The following is a 24725-nucleotide window of genomic DNA, read 5'->3' on the forward strand; positions in this document are numbered from 1 at the left end:
TAATATAATACACAATAAAATAATCTATAATACTAATTAAATAATGCAGTACTCTTGTGATATCTGACTGAGAGAATGATGTCAACTTGAAATACTTTTCAAATTGAGTCTTCAGAGCGTAATGATTAGATGCAACAGTATTTTGATTAGAGATTAGAGACTATGAGGTAAGTATTTTGATTTAAAAATGCTAAAACTGCCAAAACTACAATTGTAAATATTTGGTCCAAAGTATATTGAGAATATCTCGCAAAATTTTACGAAATATTTAGTATGTTCACTGAGACTAAAGTTTGTTTAATGACCTTACTAAATCATTGACTTGCTTTATTGAATCTTAACTTTTATAAAGAACTTCAGTAACTTTCTTTTTATTATTGGTACAAATATATGACCAATTTTAAATAACGAAGTAATGGCATAAGTATGTTATTGTACTTTTCTCACATATTTTAGTTATAACTCCACATATAGTTATCCAAAAGCAAATATAACTGCAATTAATTATAACAGAATAAAATGTAAATTAGCTGAAAATACAATAGTCGTATTATTACATTGTACTACAATAAATAGAAATATAATAGAAAAATTATATTAAACAAATAATTATTTCACTTGAACATTGAAGGAGCAGTAATACTTTATAATTAATATCTGTAGAAAATTGCAATTAAAACAGTAGTTACTTTTATATTATAACGGAAATAAGCTACGAAATAAAAACTACCTAATAAGACATCAGCAGGCTATACAAGTGAGCAATTTAACAAGGATATATATAAAGATTATAAGCAAGAATTTTGTCATATAAAATACCTTAACAGTCTTAATATTAAATCTTTAAAATATCATTTAAATATATCCATAAATTTTTATTGAGTTGGAAAATTGGTATAATAATGGGATAACTGATCTATACCAATGTATACTACATGTATTTCGTTTAAAGTATTTAATTCTTAAATTTCATTTAAAGACAAAAAAGTAAAATCTATTTCTTCTCCTAAATTCTCTTCTAACTTTTTGTTGAAAATATATCAAATCTGACGCTTCGGAATTTCGAACATTTTCAGTTGGTTCGTTTTAAATAAACAAAGACCATTGTAAAATGCACAGATTCTTGCTCCAGGAAAACAACAGTACATCAAGGTATAACCATTACTTAGCACTGCAACATCATCATTATAGCTGGTAGCTATACATGCAATGAACATTTCATAGTTTCTGGGCAACAATAGTCAAGCGTTCCCAGAATGTTGCTGTGCATTAAAGCAGTAGAATGCGTTAATCATTCGTCATCTTGTCAACATGCAATTTTTGTTTGATGTTTTACTTCATGTTCCGTTTTTTTGCAACGAATTAAAATCAATTTGCTCTACGTTCTTCTTTAACTATCTCAACATTTCACTTAAATGCAGTTAAACTCATTCAGATACGGTTAATATTCGTATGACTGCAGAATAGAGAACAAACAGCAATACAGAAATATTATAGAAGAAGGTAACGTTGACACCATATCAGAGTCAGTGCGGTCTGTACAATTAGCATATCATAACGACGAAACTGTAGATTCGAAATGTAAACTGGATATATAGTAAATCTCAAAAAATGTTCGGGTTTGCTGTATTTGAAAATGTTAAGCTGATTCCGTTTAAATCATTCTTCAAAATACACCAATGTGTTAGTATAAATATAATGGAGCGGAAAATAAAGTTAATAAGGTTTAGATATGCGATAGAAAGTGAATATTTATATTGTATGGGCTTTGAATTGCGAGACCGGCACTCCTACCTAATCGCGGGTAGTGTAATACATCTCTTAAATATTTCTGTTTATAAATAATATGTATATAACAATTTACAACAAATTTAAATAAAAAATCCTTACAGTGTAAATACAAAAATTATACAAAATGCGAAGCAACTAGAAACAACGCAAGTCGAATCATTGAATATCGACAGTATCTTAGGTTAGGTTATACCATCGATCCCTGGTGGATCCCCTTAGGCCTATTGACCCATTGTGTTACCGTATATATAGGAAAAACTCAGAAAAGTACCTTTGAGTAGCCGTGCATGAGCTGGGCAAAAACATAATAGATGAAAGGCACTCTCATCGTCTTCCCCACAGGTGCGACAGGTTTGATTGAAAGGAAAATCTAATCTTCTAGCATGGTTCCCTAGTTTACAGTAACCTGTAAGTAAAACTACCAAAAGACCAATATCTCTTCTGGGTATCTCAATAAGAATTTTGGATTTCATTTAATAGGAGCAAGACCAGATTGCATACAGATGCTTACATATCGTTGAGTCTGCCCATCTTTTATTAAAAATTTCAGCACAGAAAGAACTCAGCAACAGTTTGTATAACGATATGCCCAGATTATTTAGGTCTTCGAGTGAGATCCTAAAGCACCCTTTCCAGCTAGCTCGTCTGCTCTGCTTTTGCCGATAACATCCCTAAAAACGGAAAGACAGAAGCTTATTCTGAATTCGCATTTGGCTTAATGATATTCTTTCTTGATTCAGATTTTCTATCCAAATATATAGAAGGGACTCCATTTTTACAATTAATGGATTTCTAGTTTTTGTAACTTGTTTGACCTGCAAATATGTGACAGCTTTTCCATTGTTCTTACAGTAATTGGAGCTAAACCCTGATTCTCCCAATGTCAGCAGGTTTTTCTCCAAGTTTAAAACGTTTTAAAATATCTAACTTTTGTTCCAAAGAAATTTGTTTTCGCTTTTGACTCATTTTTATGCTTTATAAAACAGAAATTTACCTTTCCACTTCAACACACAAATGTAAACTGACACCTTTTAACTAAAAACTTAATACATGTAAATCCCCTTTTACACAATGTGACAAACAAGAAATAAAATGGGAATTCCCTCTGTATGTATGTATTAAAAAACAACACAAATCGAAACACTACCAACGCGTTTCGAAGCTAAAACTTATTATTATTATTAGTATTATTGTATTACTCTATTTCCTTTTTGTTATGCATATTAGTTATGGCTGATGTATAATCTTGAATGACTGTTGTATGTGGTAAGCCATTCCTGTAAATATATTTAATAAGAATAAAATTCCTAGACTAGACTTAAAGTTTACCATTAAAATGCGAAAATGACAATAATATAGTCATATAATTTTGATTCAATCTTCATAAACATTAAAATATAAAAAAAAAAAACAAAAAAGATTATCTAATTTATAATAAATATTTATTTAGGCGAAATTTAAAAATATGTAACAGATTTATCACTTTAAATTTCTTTAAATCCTTTATTTACTTAGGACCAAATATACCCAGGACGCAATTAAGAACTTTATATATACTTTATTTTTCTTGTCAATTAACAAATATGCGCGCTATTTATTTATTTACAATAAAATATACATATATGAATATATAATATTATAGAAAACTAAATCTCCTATATTCAAATGGGAAAATTTTAATAGTTACATATATCACTTATTACTTCTAATATTCCTTATTCCCTTCAATATTCATTCATTTCTGCTTGAATCAGTTATCTTTATTTTGAACGCACTGAGAAAAAATAGCTTGAAGTGAAGTGGAATCATTTGGTGCTAGGTCTGCACTATAAGGTACATAGATGCATAAGAACTTCTCAACCAATCTCCCGGAGAATTTGGCGTATCATTATCGATGTTTGTGGCCTAGCGTTGTCCTGATGGAACACAACTCCTCTCCTATTGCCCACAACTGGCAATTTCTGGGAGATTGATTCCTTCAGATGGTCCAATTGTTGCCAGTACAGTTCCGTGTTAAGAGTTTTGCCATAGGGGAGCAGGTCATAGTAGATGATTCCTTGCCAATCCCACCAAACACACAACGAACCTTCCGGGCCGTCAATCCTGGCTTGTCCACCGCTTCAGCCAGTTCACCGCGATCGCTTTCGCTTGACAGATTTACCATATACAACGCTGAATACAGATAACAAAAGCCATCTATTGGTAAAATAATGGATTTCTTGTAACTGCACTCAACATAAAATAATTTATATATTTCAGTTATGGACAGTTAAGGATGACCGATACTATATGGATATATCCAGATAAGCTGAAGATGCAAGATAATTTAGATATGCAATAGATTAATTAGGCTTAAGTTATAAAGCTCGCTTTAATAAATTCATCGAATTGCTAATCTATCGTTCTCCTGCAAAATTAGTGACTAGTCTAAATTTACTATCACTTAAATGAGGGTAACGTACCTTTCGGTGTTACTGCATATGAACAACGTTATTCCATGATATCACAACGGGCCATTATTTAAGCTCAAGTGGGCTTAGATTACAAGACTGTTCCTCCAATTTAACATAATCTTTGGTTCTACTGCTTGATTTGTTTAATTAGATCATGTTAGAGAAAATAATAGATATATCTATTCCAAGAGCTCAAAATAAATTTATGAATTACACATTCGGCATGCGTATAAGATACAATTGACTCAAGTGTAATAAATGTGAACTGAACATCTTCGAAACATGAAACAAAGTAACTTCAAGAGTAAATAATTGAACCACAATTTCCAGCTTGAATTCGACCTATTCAAGTTTCTTAAATGTTGACTCATGCAGTCTGAATGCACGCAACAAATAAAGATAAAAAATACTACACAAGGAGTAAAGAAAAAAACTACTATTAAATGAAGCCAAAATAAAAAAAAATAAATCCAAAATAACATCAACAAAATGCCAGGCACGAGTAAAAAATTTCATGTCAAATATATGTAAAAATATTTCATAGCCTGGAGATCAAGATCGTTATAAAGCAAAGCAAGGTGGGTGAGGTAAGTTCAGCAAAATGTTGCATGTAGTAGCGACTTTCCGGGACACAATAATACACTAACGTAAACGTTAAAATAGCAGCCAAGCAACATTTTTTCCCAAAACGTCATTGCAAACAAATTATGAATTAAATTGTGTATGGAAGATACAGGAAGATTCGTTCACTCTTCATCATGCTTTAACACATGGACAAGAGTAGAATAAATACGCCACACTGCTAAAATCAACTTAATTGGTTGCCATATAATGGGAAGTCGTACAAACATCTGCTTGAGAGGTGTGTAAAAGTGAGGCTTTTAAGTGGTAAAAAAAGGTTTTCACAAAACATATCAAATTTTGAATACTGAGTATCTACGGAAATACAAGAAGGTAAGAAAATCTATTAATAATTTATAGATGATTGAAGTAATCTGAATAACAACATATCACTAATTTACAACTAAACTACTGGTAGATGAACCTCTCACTACAAGAACCTATTATTAATAAGTCTTGCTCACTATGGAATGCACCTTGTATATAAATAATATATATACATATATGTTTTCTATATGTAATGTAATAAAACAAAAAAGATTTTTACTTCCAATAATAAATACATAAAAATCTCCATTTTGTTCACGACGTTTACGTACTCTTACAACATATTATACATACCTCTAGGGACCTTCAATAACACAGAGCCCAGAGCAAAACTACCCCACTATCTTTTGTTTCTTTAGTCCATAATAAAGTTAAAAAAATTAATGGCAACAATTAAAATAATACTAATAGGAGCAATATTATTTAAGTATTTAAGAAGATATTTAAAAAAAGACTTAAATATTTCAGATTATTTTAATCACAGAATTAACAACCTATAATATTTCGAACTATTACATACAAACGCAATAGACCCCTACAAAATATTAATTTATGGTCATATCAATTTAAAATACCTATGTTGCTAATTAATTTATGGCATTAAAAGAAAAATGTTTACATGGAACTTTGAGTTAAAAAACAATATCTAACTATACAGTTCTAGCATTCGAAGTATTTTCGTGATATGTAGTGAGACCCCTAATTAACGTCACAACTTTAAAGACATTTCTCACAACTATTAAATGAAAGGACTAATTAGTCTTTTAAGGACTAGTTAAAACGCATTTTTTCTCAGTACAATTGCTTTAAGATTTGAGATTATTAACATATCACCTACCCAAACACCTTGACCTGCGCAACAATCTCAACATAAATGAACAATCTACTTTAATAGTATGACACTTTTGTATGAAATATAGTGAAGTTTTTAATCAATTTCAATGTGAATAGTAGGGAGAGAAACTTTTGACCATATCAGCAAGCAGAAACTTTCAATAAAAGATATTCTAAAAGCAGGGGGTTACTAGTAGTACAAAAAATCTGTTGGCATCATTACATTTAATAAATTTTATTATATTATATATTCATATATATTATATATTTTTAAGTCTTTTTACAATATCTTTATACCGCAAATCATTATTAACATTAACTGATATGACTTTAATGTTACAAATATGCTGACACAAAGGTATAAATAAGGACTCAGCATAAACTTTAAGTATTATCATTACTACTTGATATATCTTCTTTCAAAACTTTTATTTCTTTAATCAAACAAATGAATATATATTGACGTACTCGTGTCTTTCCTATTTACCATTCAACGTTTTTCAATGTAATTTTACGTATAGTTTACTGATCTATACAATTTTTCTATATAACATAACACCTAAATTGAGTTGTTTTAATCCACGGCCTTCCATTATCTTTTCTAACAGTGAAACTATATCATCCTATATATCAAAACTATATATAAGAGGCCTCCGTATTTTAAAAGAGTATTTTATTAATTAATTTTCTTCTGTTCTATTTCTTCTGACGGACTTTTGGGAAGTAAACAGCTTTCTATTCTATTTCACAATAAGATTTGATATTTTCAAAAACGTGTGTCAAACTGTTAAATCGGTTTACTTTATCAGGGGTCGACAACACTCATAACATACAAATCTTTTAAAAATTCAATAATGAAAATGGTTCTGCAAGACGGAATGGCGCAAAAAATTCGGTACGTATTTGCAGCCACCTGTCGCTGGAGAAGAGGTGAATAAAAAAAAGTTCAATAATTTGAAACGTGTACAGGTTGTATTAAGGACGATCGCCGTAGAAGCTGATCGTCTCTGTTAACAACAGGGACGACTTCAAATTTTCATAAGCAAAATATTTAAGCTGGCATCGCGCATTTTTTCAACTTTTTAGCAATCGGAAGCAAAAATGAACTGTTCATTTCATATTTTTATATGAATGACTACTTTAATATAATAAATATAAATAGATAAAAACAACAATTGATACCGAATGAGACCCCATATAACACGGGCATTCCCCCATATAACGCGGGGATTTGTACAGTTCAAATTGCCGCAAAAGGCGATGGAAAAGTATCTTACATTAATAATTTCCATTATAGATTTATTTAAAATAAAATTAATATATTTTAAAAATGGAGTGAAAATATAAAAATGCATTAATATTAATTTCACAATCGTCAATATTGGAAAACTCACTTTCATTCGCACTTTTTTCTATAAAAGAAAAGAAAATATAATTTAAAGAAAATGTGAATGCAGATCAGTGCCAGGGGATCTCACTTTCCATTTTCACCTTGCATTGCTTGCAAATCAAAGGCAAAATACGATTAACACGTCCGTCCAACGTCAACAAGACACTTGTTAAGGTGACCAAAAACAGACAACCGCCATGCCCGAAACTACCACAAAACACGTTAGACAAGCGACAAGACTACGCGAATATACGGCGAAGGAGTGATCACAGAGATACGCACTTTATTTTCTATTAAACTTTTTCTTTTTTATAGATTTTTATAAATTAGTGTGAAATATTTTATTCACTTTAATAGCACAATAATATATTGTTCATTGTGTTTCTTTTATTATTTTAAACTTATTAACATTTAATCAGAGCCAAACACAAAAAGGTTAACAGTAATGCGCTGAAATATTCAGGCGAGACAAACGAGACAAGCGAGACAAGCGAAACTGACAACGTTTGAAAATGAACTGAAACGAAACTTGTTGTGGAAGTTGTGGCAAACGTATTTGGTTTTGGCCAGATGAGTTAAATATTTTTTTTTACTAGAGTTGAGAATTCAATGCATACAACTCTCTTTCAGTGTTACTCTTTAAAATGCATTTGTTGGTAACAAAATTGTTAATAAAATAAAATATAAATATTTAAGCAATAAATAAATATATAGTATTATATACTATATTCTAAAGATATAGCCGTGTTATCTCGTTTCAAATGAAACATACTTATGTAAAGAAAAAACATTGTATTTAAGTTTTTTGTTGTTATTTAATCGGAAATAAAAATAAATGTGAATATCTCTTATAAGAATTAGAAGTAAATCGAATTAGTAATATTTTAACAACTTAGAGTTAACAAGTTATTTAAATTAAATTAAATATCTCTTGTATTTTACTATGCGCGTTAAATATTGTTTTTTTTTAGTAAATTAATTAATACGTTATTTGCAGTATATTGTTAAATTAAATATATACGGACAAATTATTCAAATATTTTCGCCACTACTGTATTTGTCACAAAAAAAAAAAATGCAATGCTATACTTACATTCCTTATAGTGGTCTTATTATTTTTAATGCAATTAACATTTGTTTGTTAGGTTGTTAGTTCACTTTTATAATTTAGTAATGCATTATATTATTATTTTTTTAAATAAATTATTTTCTGATATTTTAACAAGTTTCGCGTTTGTTTTGTTTTTTCACAATTCACTTTACTCTCACTGGAATGGCATGCATTTTAGCATTTGTCGCAACTACACTAAATAAAACTCATATTCAATATATTTACAATTCTTTAGTTAAATATTTATCTAATACAAATGTATAACAATTCGTTGTAATTTATTTAAATTTAAATAATAAAGAAAACGTGAATTTTAAAAGAATTTACTACGCGTCGCTACATCACGAAGCAGTGTTGCAAATTGTTAAACATTCACAAATATGTCATGTTAGTTGGATTCAATTGTTTCCTTCAATTAAAACATATAATATATAATTAAATAAGTTACTTTCAAAAGTATTATTAATAATTTATATTGAAGCCAAAAAAAAGTTAACTGAAAACCATTTCTCTTATGTTTAGTTTAAATAAATTCTTAATGGAACAGAAACCACTGCTAATCTGACAGGTGGTTTTTTGTTTATTTTTGTTTGGGTTGACAATTCACAATATTATATATCGTATTGCTCATTTTAAATTGAAAACAATGCAAGTATTTTATTTACAATTTATTTTTCTATATAAATAATAAAAAAATTTGTTTAATGTTAAAAGTTAAGTTAAGCCCTCTAAAAACAAATATGCTTCTCTGTTATATATTACATTATAACTACTTGAAACATTTAAATATTATAGCATATAGTAATTTATTATTATATTAAGATGCGTAACATCTCAAATAATCTTATTTATTTATGTTATTCATATACTCGATATTGAAATTTGGTAGAGCTTATTAAAACTTCTGCTCTCATCTATGTATATACAATGTATATTATACATACAACCTATATAAATTCTAATAAGGACATAAATCATCATTTTTGTAACAGTGATGCCAATGTCTCGCTTAGCGAATATAGGCCAACATGCATTTTTTGCCACACTTGCGAGCCACCGAAAACGCCTAATATTACATATAACTAATTCAAATTATTTGATTTATATCACAACTATAATATATTGTACATCCAACACATGTGTTATTATACCGCGAAAAAAAAATTCTGCAATATACGGCCACAGAAGATCTTACTACCCAATTATATTAAATCAGATAATCTTCCTACATGTAAAAACTCAAACACATTTTTAAATATTTTTTGCTCAAACTTTTATTTGATGTTAATCAATTAGATCCATGTTTAATTTTATTGTTTAAAGATACACCTGTAATAAAGAGTAAATTTTTCTTTGTTCATAGTACACAAAACAGCATTAAAATAATCTTTGTGAAACTGCCTTCTTCAATGGTTTTTGAGCTAAAGTAAAATCGGCAAGCTTATAAATGGAATCAGATTTATTGTTAACCTTAAAACACGTAACATCAGTTAAATCTTAATTTGATATGTGTGAATTGTTACATATAATACTATAATGATTTCATAGGTACTTCGTATTAAAGAACATACCCAAAAGTATAAGATATAAAGTTACATATAATTTATATATGTAATTAAACAATCGTATTAAATATGTTTACACTTCCTTTAAAATTAAGATTTTAATTAGATCTAAAAATTCCATATTCAACTAATCCTATTGACTACACCTGTTGCACACGTTAATGCAAAAAAACAAAGATCAGTACTAATATACATCAGCGTAAAATTAATATATATCTGCATCAATCTACTCTATCAAACTCTATCTAATCTATCAAGCTACTATCATAGCCAGAATTCCCCGTATCTTCTGTATGGTAGATTGTACAAATCAGCCAGAAAATGACTAATAGTCTCTCTAAATTATAAAGGAATAGTGATTAAAAATGTATATACTATGTCGTCACTATTAGTGAATAGTAACTGATTAAAATGTATACACGCAACTAGATTGAGAGCCATTTTCGGGGACTTCTGTAGATGCTATCAGGTTGGGGACATGGAGGAAATGATTGAATATTTATATTCATTATCTACTACTTGTATCTCTTTAAGCTAATAGTTAACTCTTTAGATTTTTTCTATGAGGAATTGGCAGAGTTGGATGTTGTTAACTTAACAAAACTTTTAAGGTTTGTTGCCAAAACCAGATAGGTTATCAGAAATGAAAAAGAAAACAAAAGGTATATCCGTGATACTCCGACGAACCCTAAACCTTGGTGAGTCTTGACTCTTCCTTATTACGAACTGCTATAGTAATAATATCTGAACATTTGAATGATCTTAACCATTTTCCATTTGATCTTAACTCTTCACCTCACTATTAAAAAGTTGCTCATAATGCGTTCCAACAGTTAAATGGCTTGTAATCAAAAATACCTAATAATATAAGCCGACCGTGAGGAACACAATTTTTACTAATTACAAATCAATGTGACCAGCTAAACCGAATAGTGATGATATGTTTATGGTTATGAAAATAATTTTACCAGCAATTGATTGATATAAAATTCATATGGTATATCTCCTGTTAAAGGATCCACAGCAACAGCCATCATTTCATCAATTTCCTCCTGAGTAAAAGGTTCTCCTTCTTCCATCATTAATTTTGTTAAATATTCCTTTGTTATAACACCTTTGTGTTCTTCATCAATAGTACGAAAAGCTTCGAATAACTCATCTGGCTGAGCAGGTTCCCATCTAAAACAAGATATTTATTTTTATGATAAATCAAATATCTTTATATTAATAAAACGTACTTATGCTCCATCAAGTATTGAGACACATAAGGAAGAAATTTTGACAGACTGATTTCTCCTTTGTTATCTTCAGACTATAAAAAATATATAACCAAAAATATTAAGTAGACTAGTTCAAAAACCTTTATTAAACAATCACAAAAAAAATATTAATTTTTTTTAATTACTTCACCTCAGTTGCTAAAATAACTTCATTAATTTCTTGTTCGGTAGGTACACAACCTAAGAACCGCAAAACAGTACCAGCTTCACGTACATCAATTGATTTGTCTCCATGATGATCAAAAACACAAAAAGCATCTGATATACGCTTCTCCAAATCATTTGTAATACGCGCTATATACAAAATTTAAAAATTTAGCAAATTATCAATTGCTGCATATACAATATTTTGATATTTATTTGAAAAATTTTATACATACGCCCCCCTTCCATTTTGACTGCAAATTTTGTTTGAAATTTGTTTTGTATTGTTCGAAGTTTTATCTATAAATAAATCGTAAAATAATTCAGAATTTCATTTATTATTTGGGTATCTAAGTTACTGAATGTTTAGTTATAAATAAAGTTAGGAAATAAATACTTGCTAGGCAACCAAATAATTTTTAAATTTCTTTCGTCTATGTCGATTGTCGATTAAAAACGGCTGTCTTAGCTAATTGAGGAGGATTTGGTCCTCCCTCCATCACAATCAACCATGCATACAGATAATAAATATACTAGTTGCTTCATAAATTTGAAGTCGTGAAATAGAAAAATAAATAAAATGTGGCGTTTAATAAAATATTTATTTAATAAAAACTTAAATGATTTTTACAAGTGTAATAAAAATAGAAATATAAATAAACAGAATACCGTCTCTTAACGAAGCGGAGCACTTTTGTGCTGCAAGTGTATATACTACAGATATAATTTTAATTTTAAAGATTATAAATCTTTATAAAAACTACGTTCTTTTAAAATATTTCTATTTTAATATTTTTTATATGATTAGAAGTTTAGAGGTTTGATTATAATAAAGATTGTATTACTAAATAGTTATTTTTAAGGAAAACCATTAAACATTTGTTTACAATTTCCTTTTATAGTATATTTATAAGTAACCATTTGTGGAAAAGGGCGGTAATGCAGTGCAACACTGTGTTCCCAACAAAGACCACTGCACTATCATTATTGCTTCGGTAAATCTACCACGTCATTTTTACACTACCAACAACGACCAATCAAAACAGACCAAATCAATGAATTAAAAATTCGTTTTTAAAAGAAAACATGTTATCATAAGGCCAGTGGAATTCGTACACGACATTTTAAAGAAAGAGTTGCATCGGAAAAGAAGATATTACGTGAGAAAATTGTAAACACGAAAAAAAACTATTTGAGATGAAGTGGAGTAAAGGTCCGTCACCTTGTAAAGTTGAAAGAATTAAATCAATGAAAATTTGAAACTACGTATTTATGTTTTAACAGCTCTTCATATTTTAACTGATTGTGGCAGTGTTAACATAAAGTTTTACAATTTTAATAAGAAGATATTCATATAATGCAAATCTAAGATTATTTCCTGTTCTTTAAATTGATTATAGTTTAAAAGAATATTTAAAACAATATGACAGCAACAGCACCTGCAGTTTTTATAACTGTGCCCAAATATGTGGCAATTACACCATCAACACCGTCGTTACCAAAAATAAGACCAGCACCCACACCTGTTGTCATGGACGCAATTCCAGTGGCAACAGATGAGGGTGCTCCGAAAGGCAAAAAGAGACGTTTGGACCATTTAACATGGGAAGAAAAAGTACAGAGAAAGTAGGTTCTTAACTGAATATTTTAATTAAAATTTTTAAGCTATGTAAAAATGATTATAGGAAGCTGAAAAATCGTGTTGCTGCCCAAACATCCCGGGATCGCAAGAAGGCACGTATGGAAGAAATGGAATGTGAAATTAAAGAACTAAATCAGAAAACTGAAATATTAGAAAACAAATGCGAAAGCTTACAAGCAATCAATGATTCGCTTTTGGAAAAAAATCAAAAACTTGACATGGAAGTGGAAATGATGAGGCAACAACTACTTGAACTGCAACAACAACAACAACAAATGTCTGGCTCAAAATCGAAAGTTGCTACTTGTACTGGCTGTGAATCCATACTTAATGGATCTGCAGTATCCAATACTGACCCTCTGCAGCAGGGATCACCTCTAATGGAATCACAGTCAATACAAGCACAACTGAAAAAGACCAGCATGCTAGCAGCACTGTGGAGGATTGTTGCCCTCTGCCTACTCTACAAGACATGCTCCTCATCGAAGACGAGTTCGACGCAGGAAAGCTCGAAGAGCTGGCCGAAAGTTTGCTCGCAGATATCACAGCAGACATGGAAACAAGCAATCGAACGCGCAATGAAACTTCTACCGAAGTTGCAAGCAGAGCAGAGCGATTGTCTGGACCAATGGTGGGGACCACAGCAAAGTGCGTGGAATCCAGCGAACATAGCGCAACACTCACACAAAGTAGCAGCTTAGAAACTCCTGATGACGTTACGCATGACAAAATACACCCACTGCACGCATTTACATTACAAAGTAAAAAAGATACTTATGACGACAAAGAAATTGCAGAGGCAGTACATAATGATATTAATATAGCTACAGCAACAGTAACAGCAACACCAGATACAGTATATGGTACATACGATGCTAAAAGTAATTCAATAACAATAGTCTTAGACGATGATGCCGTACCTGTTAGTGAAGCGGTAGAAGAAATTTATTGTGACGGTGTCAGTCCACCGTTATCCGATGATTGCATAAAATGCCCATCTCCTGCTGCTTCACCTTCACAAGTGTATCTCAACGTAGATTGTTCTGATGATGAAGATGATATGGATTTTGATCCTATATCAAAATTCCTGTGTCCAAGGCAGCCATTAATGTCACCGCTATCGAAATCTCCTGCACCATCATTGCATTCGGCAACATCAGACCATGGTTATGAATCTATAATAGGCTCTCCTACGCCTACCTTATTAGAACAGTTTGATACAAGATTAGAAGATTTTACATGGAATGGCAGTTTTAATGAGTTATTCCCCACACTAGTATAGACACTTAGTGTTTTTTTTTTATTTATAAATTATTTTCAATTTTTCTGAAAATTATTGTAGACATTTAAATTTTCAAATTGAAAAATATTTATCTCTTTAAATTGGTTGGCCAACCTACTGTTTAGTTTTAGCATCGTAAATTAATAACGAATATATTTAACTTTATACTTAAAGAATACGTTATGTTTAGAATAATGCTCAATAAGGCTATATTAATTGTAAATACTGTTAATGCTATATCATATATATTGTTAATGAAACATTTTTAAATTATGTATAATTTTTTTGTAATGTAAGTTATGTGCTCAAAATTTATTTAAAAAAAAATATATATATAAGGAGACACCTTAACGAAGATCTTTTATTTGATATAAAATATTATTAGAAGATAAACAACTATTATTAACGCAAGTATGTCCCATTTGTTCGCTCATATTAGAAAATTCTGTAGAATTGAAGATTATAAATCAATTGGCTCATGAGAATTGTGTAGAGAATTAGACCAAGCACAGGCTTAGTTGTATTGCCAGCGAAGTTAATAAAATAAATTTTAGTTGATTGATAATTCCAGATACTTTGTACACAGTATGTACAGCAATTTCAAACGAACTTCTGATACATTCGAAGAAAATGAATAACTTAGTGGCTTTATTTGTAAATCATACAATAAAATTGATTAACACAAAAATAATTTGAAACATTTATTATTATATACAAAAAAGTCGAACAATAGCACATTGAGTATACTATATAATTAAAAGTATATATTCTCATAATTAAAACTTATAAATATACAAATTTAAATTCTTATGTTTTTATATATTTTAAAATCCATTAAAGTATTTTATTTTTATTGATATATTTTATGCACTTATATTTAGTATTACGTTTACAATATGTAACATATAGTAAAAGAATTTATTTTATATTTAGGAGCTAGATTTTATGCTGAGTTTTTCAATATTTTTATAAACTTATTAAATATTAGAAGTTTGTATGCAAAGTACATAGATATTTCAGTATAGTTATTACAATTTTGGTGTGTGCCGTAAATATTAAACTAAGAACAATAAGTACTTGTTTTAATCTAAATAAATGGATATTAAAATAGTTTTTTCTTATGGTACATTTGTAATGTCATCATACTGAATGAGAGATATAAGTTTATATACAATTTCCTGCAAGTCTAAGCCACTCACTCAAACTTTTTCATAGAACATGGTTTACTTATATTAGCAAAAAAAAAAAAGAAAAATTTAATTAAATCTGACATTATAGTGCTTACAGTATATATATATATTTATATAACGGTTTTTCTGAGAAGAAAAAAGGAAACATCCCGTTAGATTTGCTAAGTTTTAATGCTTTTTATATTTTTGCTGAATCCCACACAGTGCCAAAAAAATGTATAAATTTTAGAAAAGTAAGTTTGAGTAAGTTTATTATAATTTAAATGACAATGCACTGTGCAATTTAATGGAATTATTTTAGTAGGTAGAGGACCTTACTGCGCCAAGGAATAAAGGCTTTTGATCGTCAAGCTTCGAAATGAGGGGTAAACATATACAAAATCGTTTAAAATGTTCTGCCAAGATGGTATGCAATATCATAAATTATGAATTGAAGCCCGAAAAGCGTGGTACAATAAATTTAGAGGACCGACACATAGTGCGCTTCAGCAAAACCAATCCTTTTGCGTCCTCTAGGCGGAGCTGAAGATGGAAGTATAACTCAGACTGGCTTGCTTGATATTTTTAAAAACGTAAATATAAAATGCATTTTTCATACATGGGAGCTGTTTTTGTTATTTCATATAAAATGTATTTTGAGTTTTATTTTAAAACGCGCATTTATGATATTACAGATGAAAGTTGTTAGAATGATAACTATATACTTAAATATGAGTTTAAATTTTTTATTACTTTTTTGCTTAAAAAATTCTGAAATAACTGTTATTTTCTCTGTTATTTCGGTGTACATGTGTATATGTAAATAAACTCAAATTGTATGGCACAGTAATAAAATTGTAGTTTATGCTGTAATATTAATTTAAAATTCGTAGTGACGCATATCTATGTATTTTAAAAGATACTATATATTTAAGTAATTTAAGTAATGCTTACTTACACAAAATGACATAGAAAATAAACAAGCAACATTTAATCAAGTGCACAACATATAGTCTTTAAAAACATGTAGTCTGTTATATAGAAAACTAAAAATAGTTTTATAAATTTCAATTTATAACTTAACTATTAATTTGTTATAGAAAAAACTAATAAGTCTTTCGAATGAATATGCCTAATTCTTAAAAATATAATTTCTAGTACTTACTTTCTATTCTTAAAAATAAATTTTTAAAAGGTCCTATTCCATCGATTAATAAACTCGCGGCACAAGTACATTTCGCACCTGACAACAGTAACGTACCCATGATGAATGATAACGAGCTGCATTACGTGAATGCACACGCTTAGTTCGGTGTATCAGTTGTACAATTAATAGCAATACGCATATTAATGGTGGCCACTTAAAATTCATAAAAATCGGTAAAGCCAAACCGATCAAAGCCAATATCTCACCTGTATAATTAGGTTGGCGTAAAGTTCCCCACAATTTGCCTAACAACAAACGACTACCCTGAAAAGTATGTATGGTATCTACACCATAAAATATATTGTTAGTAGGTTCTACTCTGTACTTATACTTGTACGCATTGCTCAAACGTTTCAATATTACTCCAGATATAAGCACACACAATGCAACATATGGTGACCATGTACAAACAATTTTCAGTTGTTGACCCGAGAAATATTTAGAAACAGCCGTAAGCAAATAAGGTGTGGTAGCGTAACGTAGTAGAAGTAAACAGCCAAAGCCTTCACCCTGCAATTCGAACGATGACGCCAAATGATGTTCGAAAATAATATTATCCAGTAGGTATATTAATATCAAAGCACACGTTAACAAAGAAACCGGATTTAAAGACAATTTTATTAAATAATAATCTATTATTTTCCACCAGTCATCAATGTGCCCAGGATATGAAGGGAGCGTAATGCTCTTATATAGAAAGCATTCAACGTAAAGTAAAGTAGTGATTACAGACATTCTGTAATAAACTTGCTTTAGGTCAATTACACCAAAACATTTTGGATTAACCTCACGTCCTTGAGCATAATCAATTAAACAATTACCAGTTTTGCCATAAGCATTCATTTGTATACGAGGATTTGCGTCTTTTGATGCACTCAAATAACTCCAAAATGCACTAATAAATGCATGCACGATTCCATATACTAAGAATTCTAAGTAGTGGTCCAAAATGAAATCTACTACAGCATATTTCTGGTATTCCAAGAAAGCAGCTACAATATTGATTACAATTGCTACTGGTAGTAAATTAAAATGATGTACGGTACTACCACGTTCAACTGATAAACGTACTTTTCTGCCAAATAGCGAAGCAGACAATATAAACATTGTGAAGAAGTATATTAAGTACGCGTACACAGCTTTCCAAGCAAAGAAATCTTTGAGCACATAATTTAAGTCTTCCAAGTTTTTAAAACCGATTGTTTTAAAAGTACACGTCTTCATACAAGTCCAAACTAAATAAACTACCAATGCCGGTACAGTTAACATTAATAATAATACACCAATCCAACCGCCAAACTCTCTGGGTGCATTTAAAATACGACATTTGGGAGATATTGTACTCGACGCAGTATAAATTTTAATCGGCTCAGTCACTACCTTCTCATCTTCATTATCTGAAAATTCTGCTTTTGATTCTTCATCCTCGTAAATGGAACGCGATATCGAACGACTGTAACGACTACCATCTTCTGTATTTGTAAATGTTGGGGTACGCGTAGCTTCACGACTTGGATTTCCAGCATTGCTAATAGATTTTGATACTGAGCGCCGTAATAAATTAGTTATCTTATTTATGTTCGATTCACTGGGTATGCTACCAGAACGTATTTCAATCGTTTCTTGTGAAGTAGAACTGTGCACGGAAGATGTAGATACTAGGGATTTCTTATTATTTGAAACTTCTGTACTATCGACAACTCGAGATATAGTTGTAGTTGTCTCCTCTTTAAAAATCGTTTGAGTCTAAAATTTAGAAATTAAAAATTTAGTATTTTATTACATATGTGCACATATGAATCTTATATGTAATATATACATATATATTCATACGTGTTTAGAATATACACATACCTCTTCTTCAATTGTAGGCGAAACAATGACTGTCGAAGTGACAGCAGAGGAGCCTAAAACTGTTGACCTTGGTCTTGATGAGCGGCGTACAGGAGACCGAGGTTTGAGCAACGGGGAAATGCGAGCACGAGTAGGAGATGCACGCCTCGAAGGTGATCCACGAGTAACACGCCTATTAGTTGTAGTTATGTTTGCAGAATTTAAGGCTGCAAGAGTAGGTCGACCCCGCTTTCTTCTTGTATCCATATTCTCAATTTTATATAATATATCTACACAATATAGTAAATTTATTTATTAAACTAAAATATGTATTGAAAAATGGTAACTATTTTCGCGCGTAAAGCGTCGATACCGCCATATGCGACACTGTACATTTTTTGTGAAAGACGCATTGCTCATATTTTGTAATTATAACAAGAAAAATACCTTTTTTTGATGTACACAATATCACTACGCACTAGTGTATATTTTTTAATTATTTTATTCACAAAATAAGCACTTATTTAACAGTAAAATCACTTATTTTTATTTATCAACAAACCAAACTCAATACTTATTAACATATACATTGACTGCGACGCCGACAAATAATTACACGAGGAAGAAAGGAATAGAAATATAACTATTAACTAATATAGTTTAGTGTTGCCACCATTTATTTCTTGCATTTTGTGATTTCACCTCATGGTTTAATTTTGAATCATGCTTTATACTACGTTCAAACAACCAAATTTTCTTAATTTCGTTAAAATGGAATTTAGCTAATTTCGAAAGTGTTCATACTGTCCCAAATTAAGGAAATCATATGTTTTTTGTTTACAAATCGAATGTTAAAAATCACATGCTCCAAACACTAATTGTATCTGGGAAATTTTAAAAGTTCATTATTATAACTATAGAAAATCAAATTTAGTAGTTTTATTAATTATAGTGGATTTCAAGTATGTGAATTATTATTTTTCAATCTTTTTTAAATTAATAACAGTTACAATTTTTTATCTATTATCAAATTTAAATATTTGCACTACCTTCAAAATATTTTTTCGGTTTTAAATAATTCAACTGTTTTTGAAAATAGATATCACTTTTTCACTATCTCAAGTTAACTTTTGCTTAAAATTTATCTTTCGCTTAGTTGCATTTGAAATCTTCCTTAATATCGTTCTAACCTTGAAATTGAATTTTGTATGGAAAAAACAACTTAATTTCGCTAAAACGAAGATGAAATTAAGATTTTTGCGAAACTAAGGTGTGTCTAAACAAAGTATTCAGCCTTTGTTTCAATGAAATTAAAGCATTATTTCTTAATTTCATTTTATCCTTACAACAACTTAATTTTGCTGAGGCATTTCGATTTGACAATGCATTTAAGTAAAATAACCTAAGCTTAGCAACTTCTTCCTATACGCTATATACTGCAAAAATATAGAGCCATGTTATGCACATTAATCATGGTCACGTCAATGAAGTAATTTTTGTTGACTTTCATATAAATTAAAAATTTAAGAATGAGCAATAGAAAGGATGATTCAATATGACTGCGCTGGTGTATCGTTTATAAAGGAGTTGAGCACCGAAGCACTTCGGTGCCGGTCGCCTCTTTAACCATAGCACAGCTCTGCTTTACTGCAGCATTTTTCTCTACAGCGAGTTTTTAATAGAAATTATTTTAGTTTAAGTTTTTGCATATATGTAGGTATAGTGGATTACATCTAAAGCTTGAGTTTGAGCTTATACTTAGAATCAATAGATTTATATTTTAGTTATAAACCTCCGTTTGCAATCAATCACTTACATATCACCGTATGACTTTCTTACTCGAAGTTATCCGAATTTATTTTGTTGTAATCGTCAGCCTTCATAAATATTCAATCTAATATAAAATAGGAAATTATATTTGCTTAACCCACAGATTCCAAAAATTGAAATCCTCTTTGTCCGAATGACATCTTATAACTCCTACAACATATTTATAACTTCAATAATGTTCCCATTTACATTTTAAAATTGTACATATCATTGATCTTCACTTGCTTTAAAAATTTATCATACTAGTTACTGTATCACATTTATAAAAAAAAACTTATTGGCTCCTCTAAGGCTCAAGCTACTTTAACATATATATTATGTACTTTAATCATTTTCCATTTATTCATATTATTAAAAAATGATAAAAATCAATCCTTATATCTAAGACAACAGAATATGTTTATTTTTTCTCCCAAATATTAGAATAATTTTAATATAATATGAATTTTTTATCATAAGCTTAAAAAATAACTCCAACATATTTATGTACCCAAGTTTTCTTACTACATTAATTATTGCAATGTTAAGTTGATTTTAATTTAAAGTAAAAACTTTATTGCTAATGAAACTGGTGATAAAAACATAATTGCAAAAACATATTTATGTTACAAACGCTGGGAATATATGTATGTATAGTTAGATTTCGTATTTTGCTCTTTATAATACTTGTTAAGAATTCAATAAATTCGTTCTAAGTGCATTGATAACACAGTAAAAAACACCGAATAACCTCGCTTAATTATTTAAAAAACTTTTAGGTTTTAGATGTGAAATTTTTTTTTATATAAAAATATTAATTTTCAGAAATTCAGGAGAATGAATAAGATTATGTAGTAGAATTTTTCAACTAATTATAAATTGAATTAAGCTAATGTATATCTCAAAATTTAATGTATATGTTATTTCAAAAAAAAAGTAAAATTTGGTTTTATCAGCTACCGCGACTTTCCATTCAATTGTAATTCCAAACATTGTAACGATAACAGTCCTTTGCGCACTAGTCTATAATTAATTAATGTATTCATATATATGTATATAAATGCATATATATACACCATACATATATATACTATTTTTTAAATATATATGGTTTAGTTACGATTTAGCCAAAATATCGCTTTTAAAACGAAATATGCCAAGCCAAGGCAATAAACAATTTTTTCACGCTGTAAACGCTGTTCATTGTTTATTTCAATATTAAGCACACGCCGATTTAGCTTAGCGAGTTGTCTACGCAAATATAATATTTCTTCATGTGGACTTAATTCGCCCATTGGAGTTCCTTCACGTTGACTTATAATAGTCGTATCGTTGTTATTGTAAGATTGTGGAGAACGTTTGCTACCGCCACCGGTTGTCAACTGCAATTTGAAATAATTCCTAATTAAACTTTTTGTTACGAATCCTTATATATAATTACAATTATTACGCATGTATTGATGGAAATAATTTAGTAAATAAAAAAGTTACTGAACATTGATAACAATAATACTTTGTTGTAATTAAATATTATTACCTGAGATACTGATTCAACTGAATTTGATTCGCGTATTTCAAATCCAACAGTTGCATGACCAACACCGTTAGCTTGTACATATCTTGGTGGGTGTGAATCCTCGTCATCATATAGATCAGTTCCTTCATAATCACCATCCTGATGAACTTTATGAGGCGAACTCTCCTCCGATGCTGACGGAAAATGATGGTCGTTAAGAGTTATTACACGAGGTGGAGTTTGTACGCGCACCAAACCGCTTGGAATTTTTGGAAGAATAGAATTTTCCAATTGTATTTCACGCGGTGTTGAACGTGTCTCTAAATGTTCATTGTGTCCAAGTACAACAATACGATCAGGCACACTCATGTCGATTTTATCGTGATAATTCCACGAGTTGATTAAACCATTTTGATTTGATAACAACAAATCTTCGTCAGAAAATTCACCAGTCGCTTTGATGCGTTTGGGTACACGCATTTTATCATTTATTTCATGGGCAAATTTCGCTTCATTATAAATATCGTCGTCAATACCATTGAACATTGGTGTGGGTGATTGAGCAGTCATCGTGCCTGTTTTTTTAGTAAATATTTGAAAATCAAAATTACTATTGTAATTTGAATTTATTTCAATTTTGTTTTCCTTTGTAATGTCAATGTCCTTGTTGTGTTAAAATCTTGCTATTTGCCAGTTTTTCTGCGACTATTTTTTTACATTACGAAAGGAAAACAAAAAATTTAGTCACAAACACGAAAGAGACATTTTTAGTTTTAACATTTTGTTGTTTAAACAGAAAACAATATAAAAAAATTAACAAAAAACTTAGATATATACTTACATAAATAACAATTTTTTCAATAAATACTATATTTCAAAATTTCTGCTCCCTTACCAGAAGAAATTCTTTTTATTGGCAGCTGTCTTTTGTCTATCAAATGCAAAACATTCTAAAAGAAAATTCAAAAGACATGGTTGTATTTTATGTTTTTATTTTGTGATATAATTGATTTATAGCTCACCTTATTTTTCAAATGACTTGTGTAAATTAAAAAAAATTTGTTATCATTGAAAATTAATGTAATTCTGTATTTAAACTGACAATTATTGAACCCTTATTAGTATATTTTTGAATGACTTTTGTGATTCAATTACGATTTTCAGAGCGACAAGAATTAAAAATGATTTTAATAAAATCAATTCACTATATATCGATATAGATTGTTACTCGAGATATCAGTATAAAATAAAACAGTTGTATATTTTTACATAGATTATTCTAAAGAAGATTAAGAAAAGAAACTGAGTTACTCGAAAAATAGTGTAAGATATCCCTTCAATTATCAATATATAGTCGAAATTCTGTGTGAGATAAAGATATTACGCAGTAAAAAATAAATGGCCCAATATAACATAACACATGCATAACAAACAATTCAACAAATTTTATAAAGCATTTAATAATATAAATATTATAAAAGCACACATTAAGGCCGTATGCGAGTTCGAGTAAATTGATGGCAAATGCAGGAAATAGTAAATTATGTCGGTATGGCAGCAAATGTTGGTATTTACCAGAATTTCGAATAAGGTAAATTAGACAAAAATTAGGTAAATTTAGTGTTACTATTGCGAAAATTTTATAAGATTTTTAATATATAAATAAATTTGAAAATTTTTAATCAAAAATAATAAATAAGTGCAATAAATAAATAAATAAATATTTTACATAAGTGCTGCTCAAAACATCCCTACAAAATTTTAATTTACTTTACCTCAATTTACTCAAACTCGCAAACGGCCTAAAATGTATATAAACTTTGACTTTCATATCATTGAAAAAAAAAAGAAATATTTGCAATAGCTCATTACAATTATTTACATTAGTATGGTATCTCTGAATTATTTTCCACCACCATTGTGTTTGTGTTCAACGAGTTGATTTTAAATTTCCTTTTTCACTGATGCAAATATTTAGAGTTGCCAAATGTGCAATTAAACATGCATACATCGAAATTTAGAGAACTGTGACACCTTTCTGCAAGTCAAACTCGAGCTCACTCTAGAATATGTAATTTTAGGTCGTGTGCGAGTTAGACTAAGTTGCGTTCTAAATGAGGGATATTTTAAGTTGTGTCGATAATGTATTGATGTGTCGATACGTGTTGATAAATGGCAAAATGTGTGCAGTGCAAAAAATCCCAAAAAATCTCCCATTTGGTTTAGCATCAACTTAGCCTAACTCGCACACAACCTTAGTTTGATTGAAAATGATCAATTTAGAACGTTACAAATATTTTTTTTAGAAACCTTTAAAGCCAACATGTGTAGAAGGTACAATATGGGCCATGTTATGTAGACACCCCGCAAAAATGTACTGAAATAGTAAATAGAAGAAATTGGCAATTGTAATATGAATCTCTTTATAAGACCCCAATTGTCGTATAAATATATGTATAAGATGACACTCAATGTTGTTAAATACTCTGTTGTATGTAATAAAGTAGAAGAGGAGGAACTTAAGCAATTGTTAATAGTTATATTATCATACAACTATTATAAACAAAACAGGCGCAAAAAAAATAAAAAGTTAAAAAGAAAAATACGTTGCAAAATAAATAATAATATAATAAAAAATTTTTACATATACAAAAGTTTTATTTTTGTTTTATTTATGTCTTACAAAACTGTATATATATTCATTATTCATTGAATTACATATATTATTTTAACAATCAATATTAAATTTAT

At 29.5% G+C, this 24725-nt stretch overlaps 4 protein-coding genes across 6 annotated transcripts; 1 reads left to right on the forward strand and 3 right to left on the reverse strand.

Moving 5' to 3' along the window:
• Nucleotides 1-9775: 9775 nt before the first annotated feature.
• On the reverse strand, nt 9776-11857 carry LOC119678675 (dynein regulatory complex protein 8). The gene is made up of 5 exons (XM_038090645.1): nt 11753-11857; nt 11503-11666; nt 11331-11404; nt 11061-11271; nt 9776-9997 (listed from the first exon to the last, which is right to left on the reverse strand). Exons 1-5 carry the CDS (start codon nt 11763-11765, stop codon nt 9905-9907), a joined length of 555 nt encoding a protein of 184 aa, XP_037946573.1. The 5' UTR covers nt 11766-11857; the 3' UTR covers nt 9776-9904.
• A 677-nt stretch (nt 11858-12534) lies between these two features.
• Nucleotides 12535-14024, forward strand: LOC119678676 (X-box-binding protein 1). The gene is made up of 2 exons (XM_038090646.1): nt 12535-13142; nt 13202-14024. Exons 1-2 carry the CDS (start codon nt 12940-12942, stop codon nt 13857-13859), a joined length of 861 nt encoding a protein of 286 aa, XP_037946574.1. The 5' UTR covers nt 12535-12939; the 3' UTR covers nt 13860-14024.
• Nucleotides 14025-16551: 2527 nt separating this feature from the next.
• Nucleotides 16552-19242, reverse strand: LOC119680477 (lamin-B receptor). Its single transcript, XM_038093298.1, has 3 exons — nt 19097-19242; nt 18671-18939; nt 16552-18562 (listed from the first exon to the last, which is right to left on the reverse strand). Exons 2-3 carry the CDS (start codon nt 18914-18916, stop codon nt 16820-16822), a joined length of 1989 nt encoding a protein of 662 aa, XP_037949226.1. The 5' UTR covers nt 18917-18939; nt 19097-19242; the 3' UTR covers nt 16552-16819.
• A 2143-nt stretch (nt 19243-21385) lies between these two features.
• On the reverse strand, nt 21386-23013 carry LOC119681960 (transport and Golgi organization protein 11). Of its 3 annotated transcripts, XM_038095277.1 has the most exons (4): nt 22997-23013; nt 22870-22924; nt 21996-22549; nt 21386-21840 (listed from the first exon to the last, which is right to left on the reverse strand). In XM_038095277.1, the coding sequence occupies exons 3-4, from the start codon at nt 22542-22544 to the stop codon at nt 21571-21573; spliced, it is 819 nt and encodes a 272-aa protein (XP_037951205.1). In that variant the 5' UTR covers nt 22545-22549; nt 22870-22924; nt 22997-23013; the 3' UTR covers nt 21386-21570. The 3 variants fall into 3 exon arrangements, with proteins under 3 accessions (XP_037951205.1, XP_037951204.1, XP_037951203.1); XM_038095276.1 differs by lacking the exon at nt 22997-23013 and having other exon boundaries at nt 22816-22923; XM_038095275.1 differs by lacking the exon at nt 22997-23013 and having other exon boundaries at nt 21996-22679; nt 22816-22884.
• Between the last annotated feature and the right edge of the window lie 1712 nt (nt 23014-24725).

The sequence above is a fragment of the Teleopsis dalmanni genome, chromosome 2, assembly GCF_002237135.1.
Source record: "Teleopsis dalmanni isolate 2A chromosome 2, ASM223713v2, whole genome shotgun sequence".
NCBI lineage: Eukaryota > Metazoa > Arthropoda > Insecta > Diptera > Diopsidae > Teleopsis > Teleopsis dalmanni.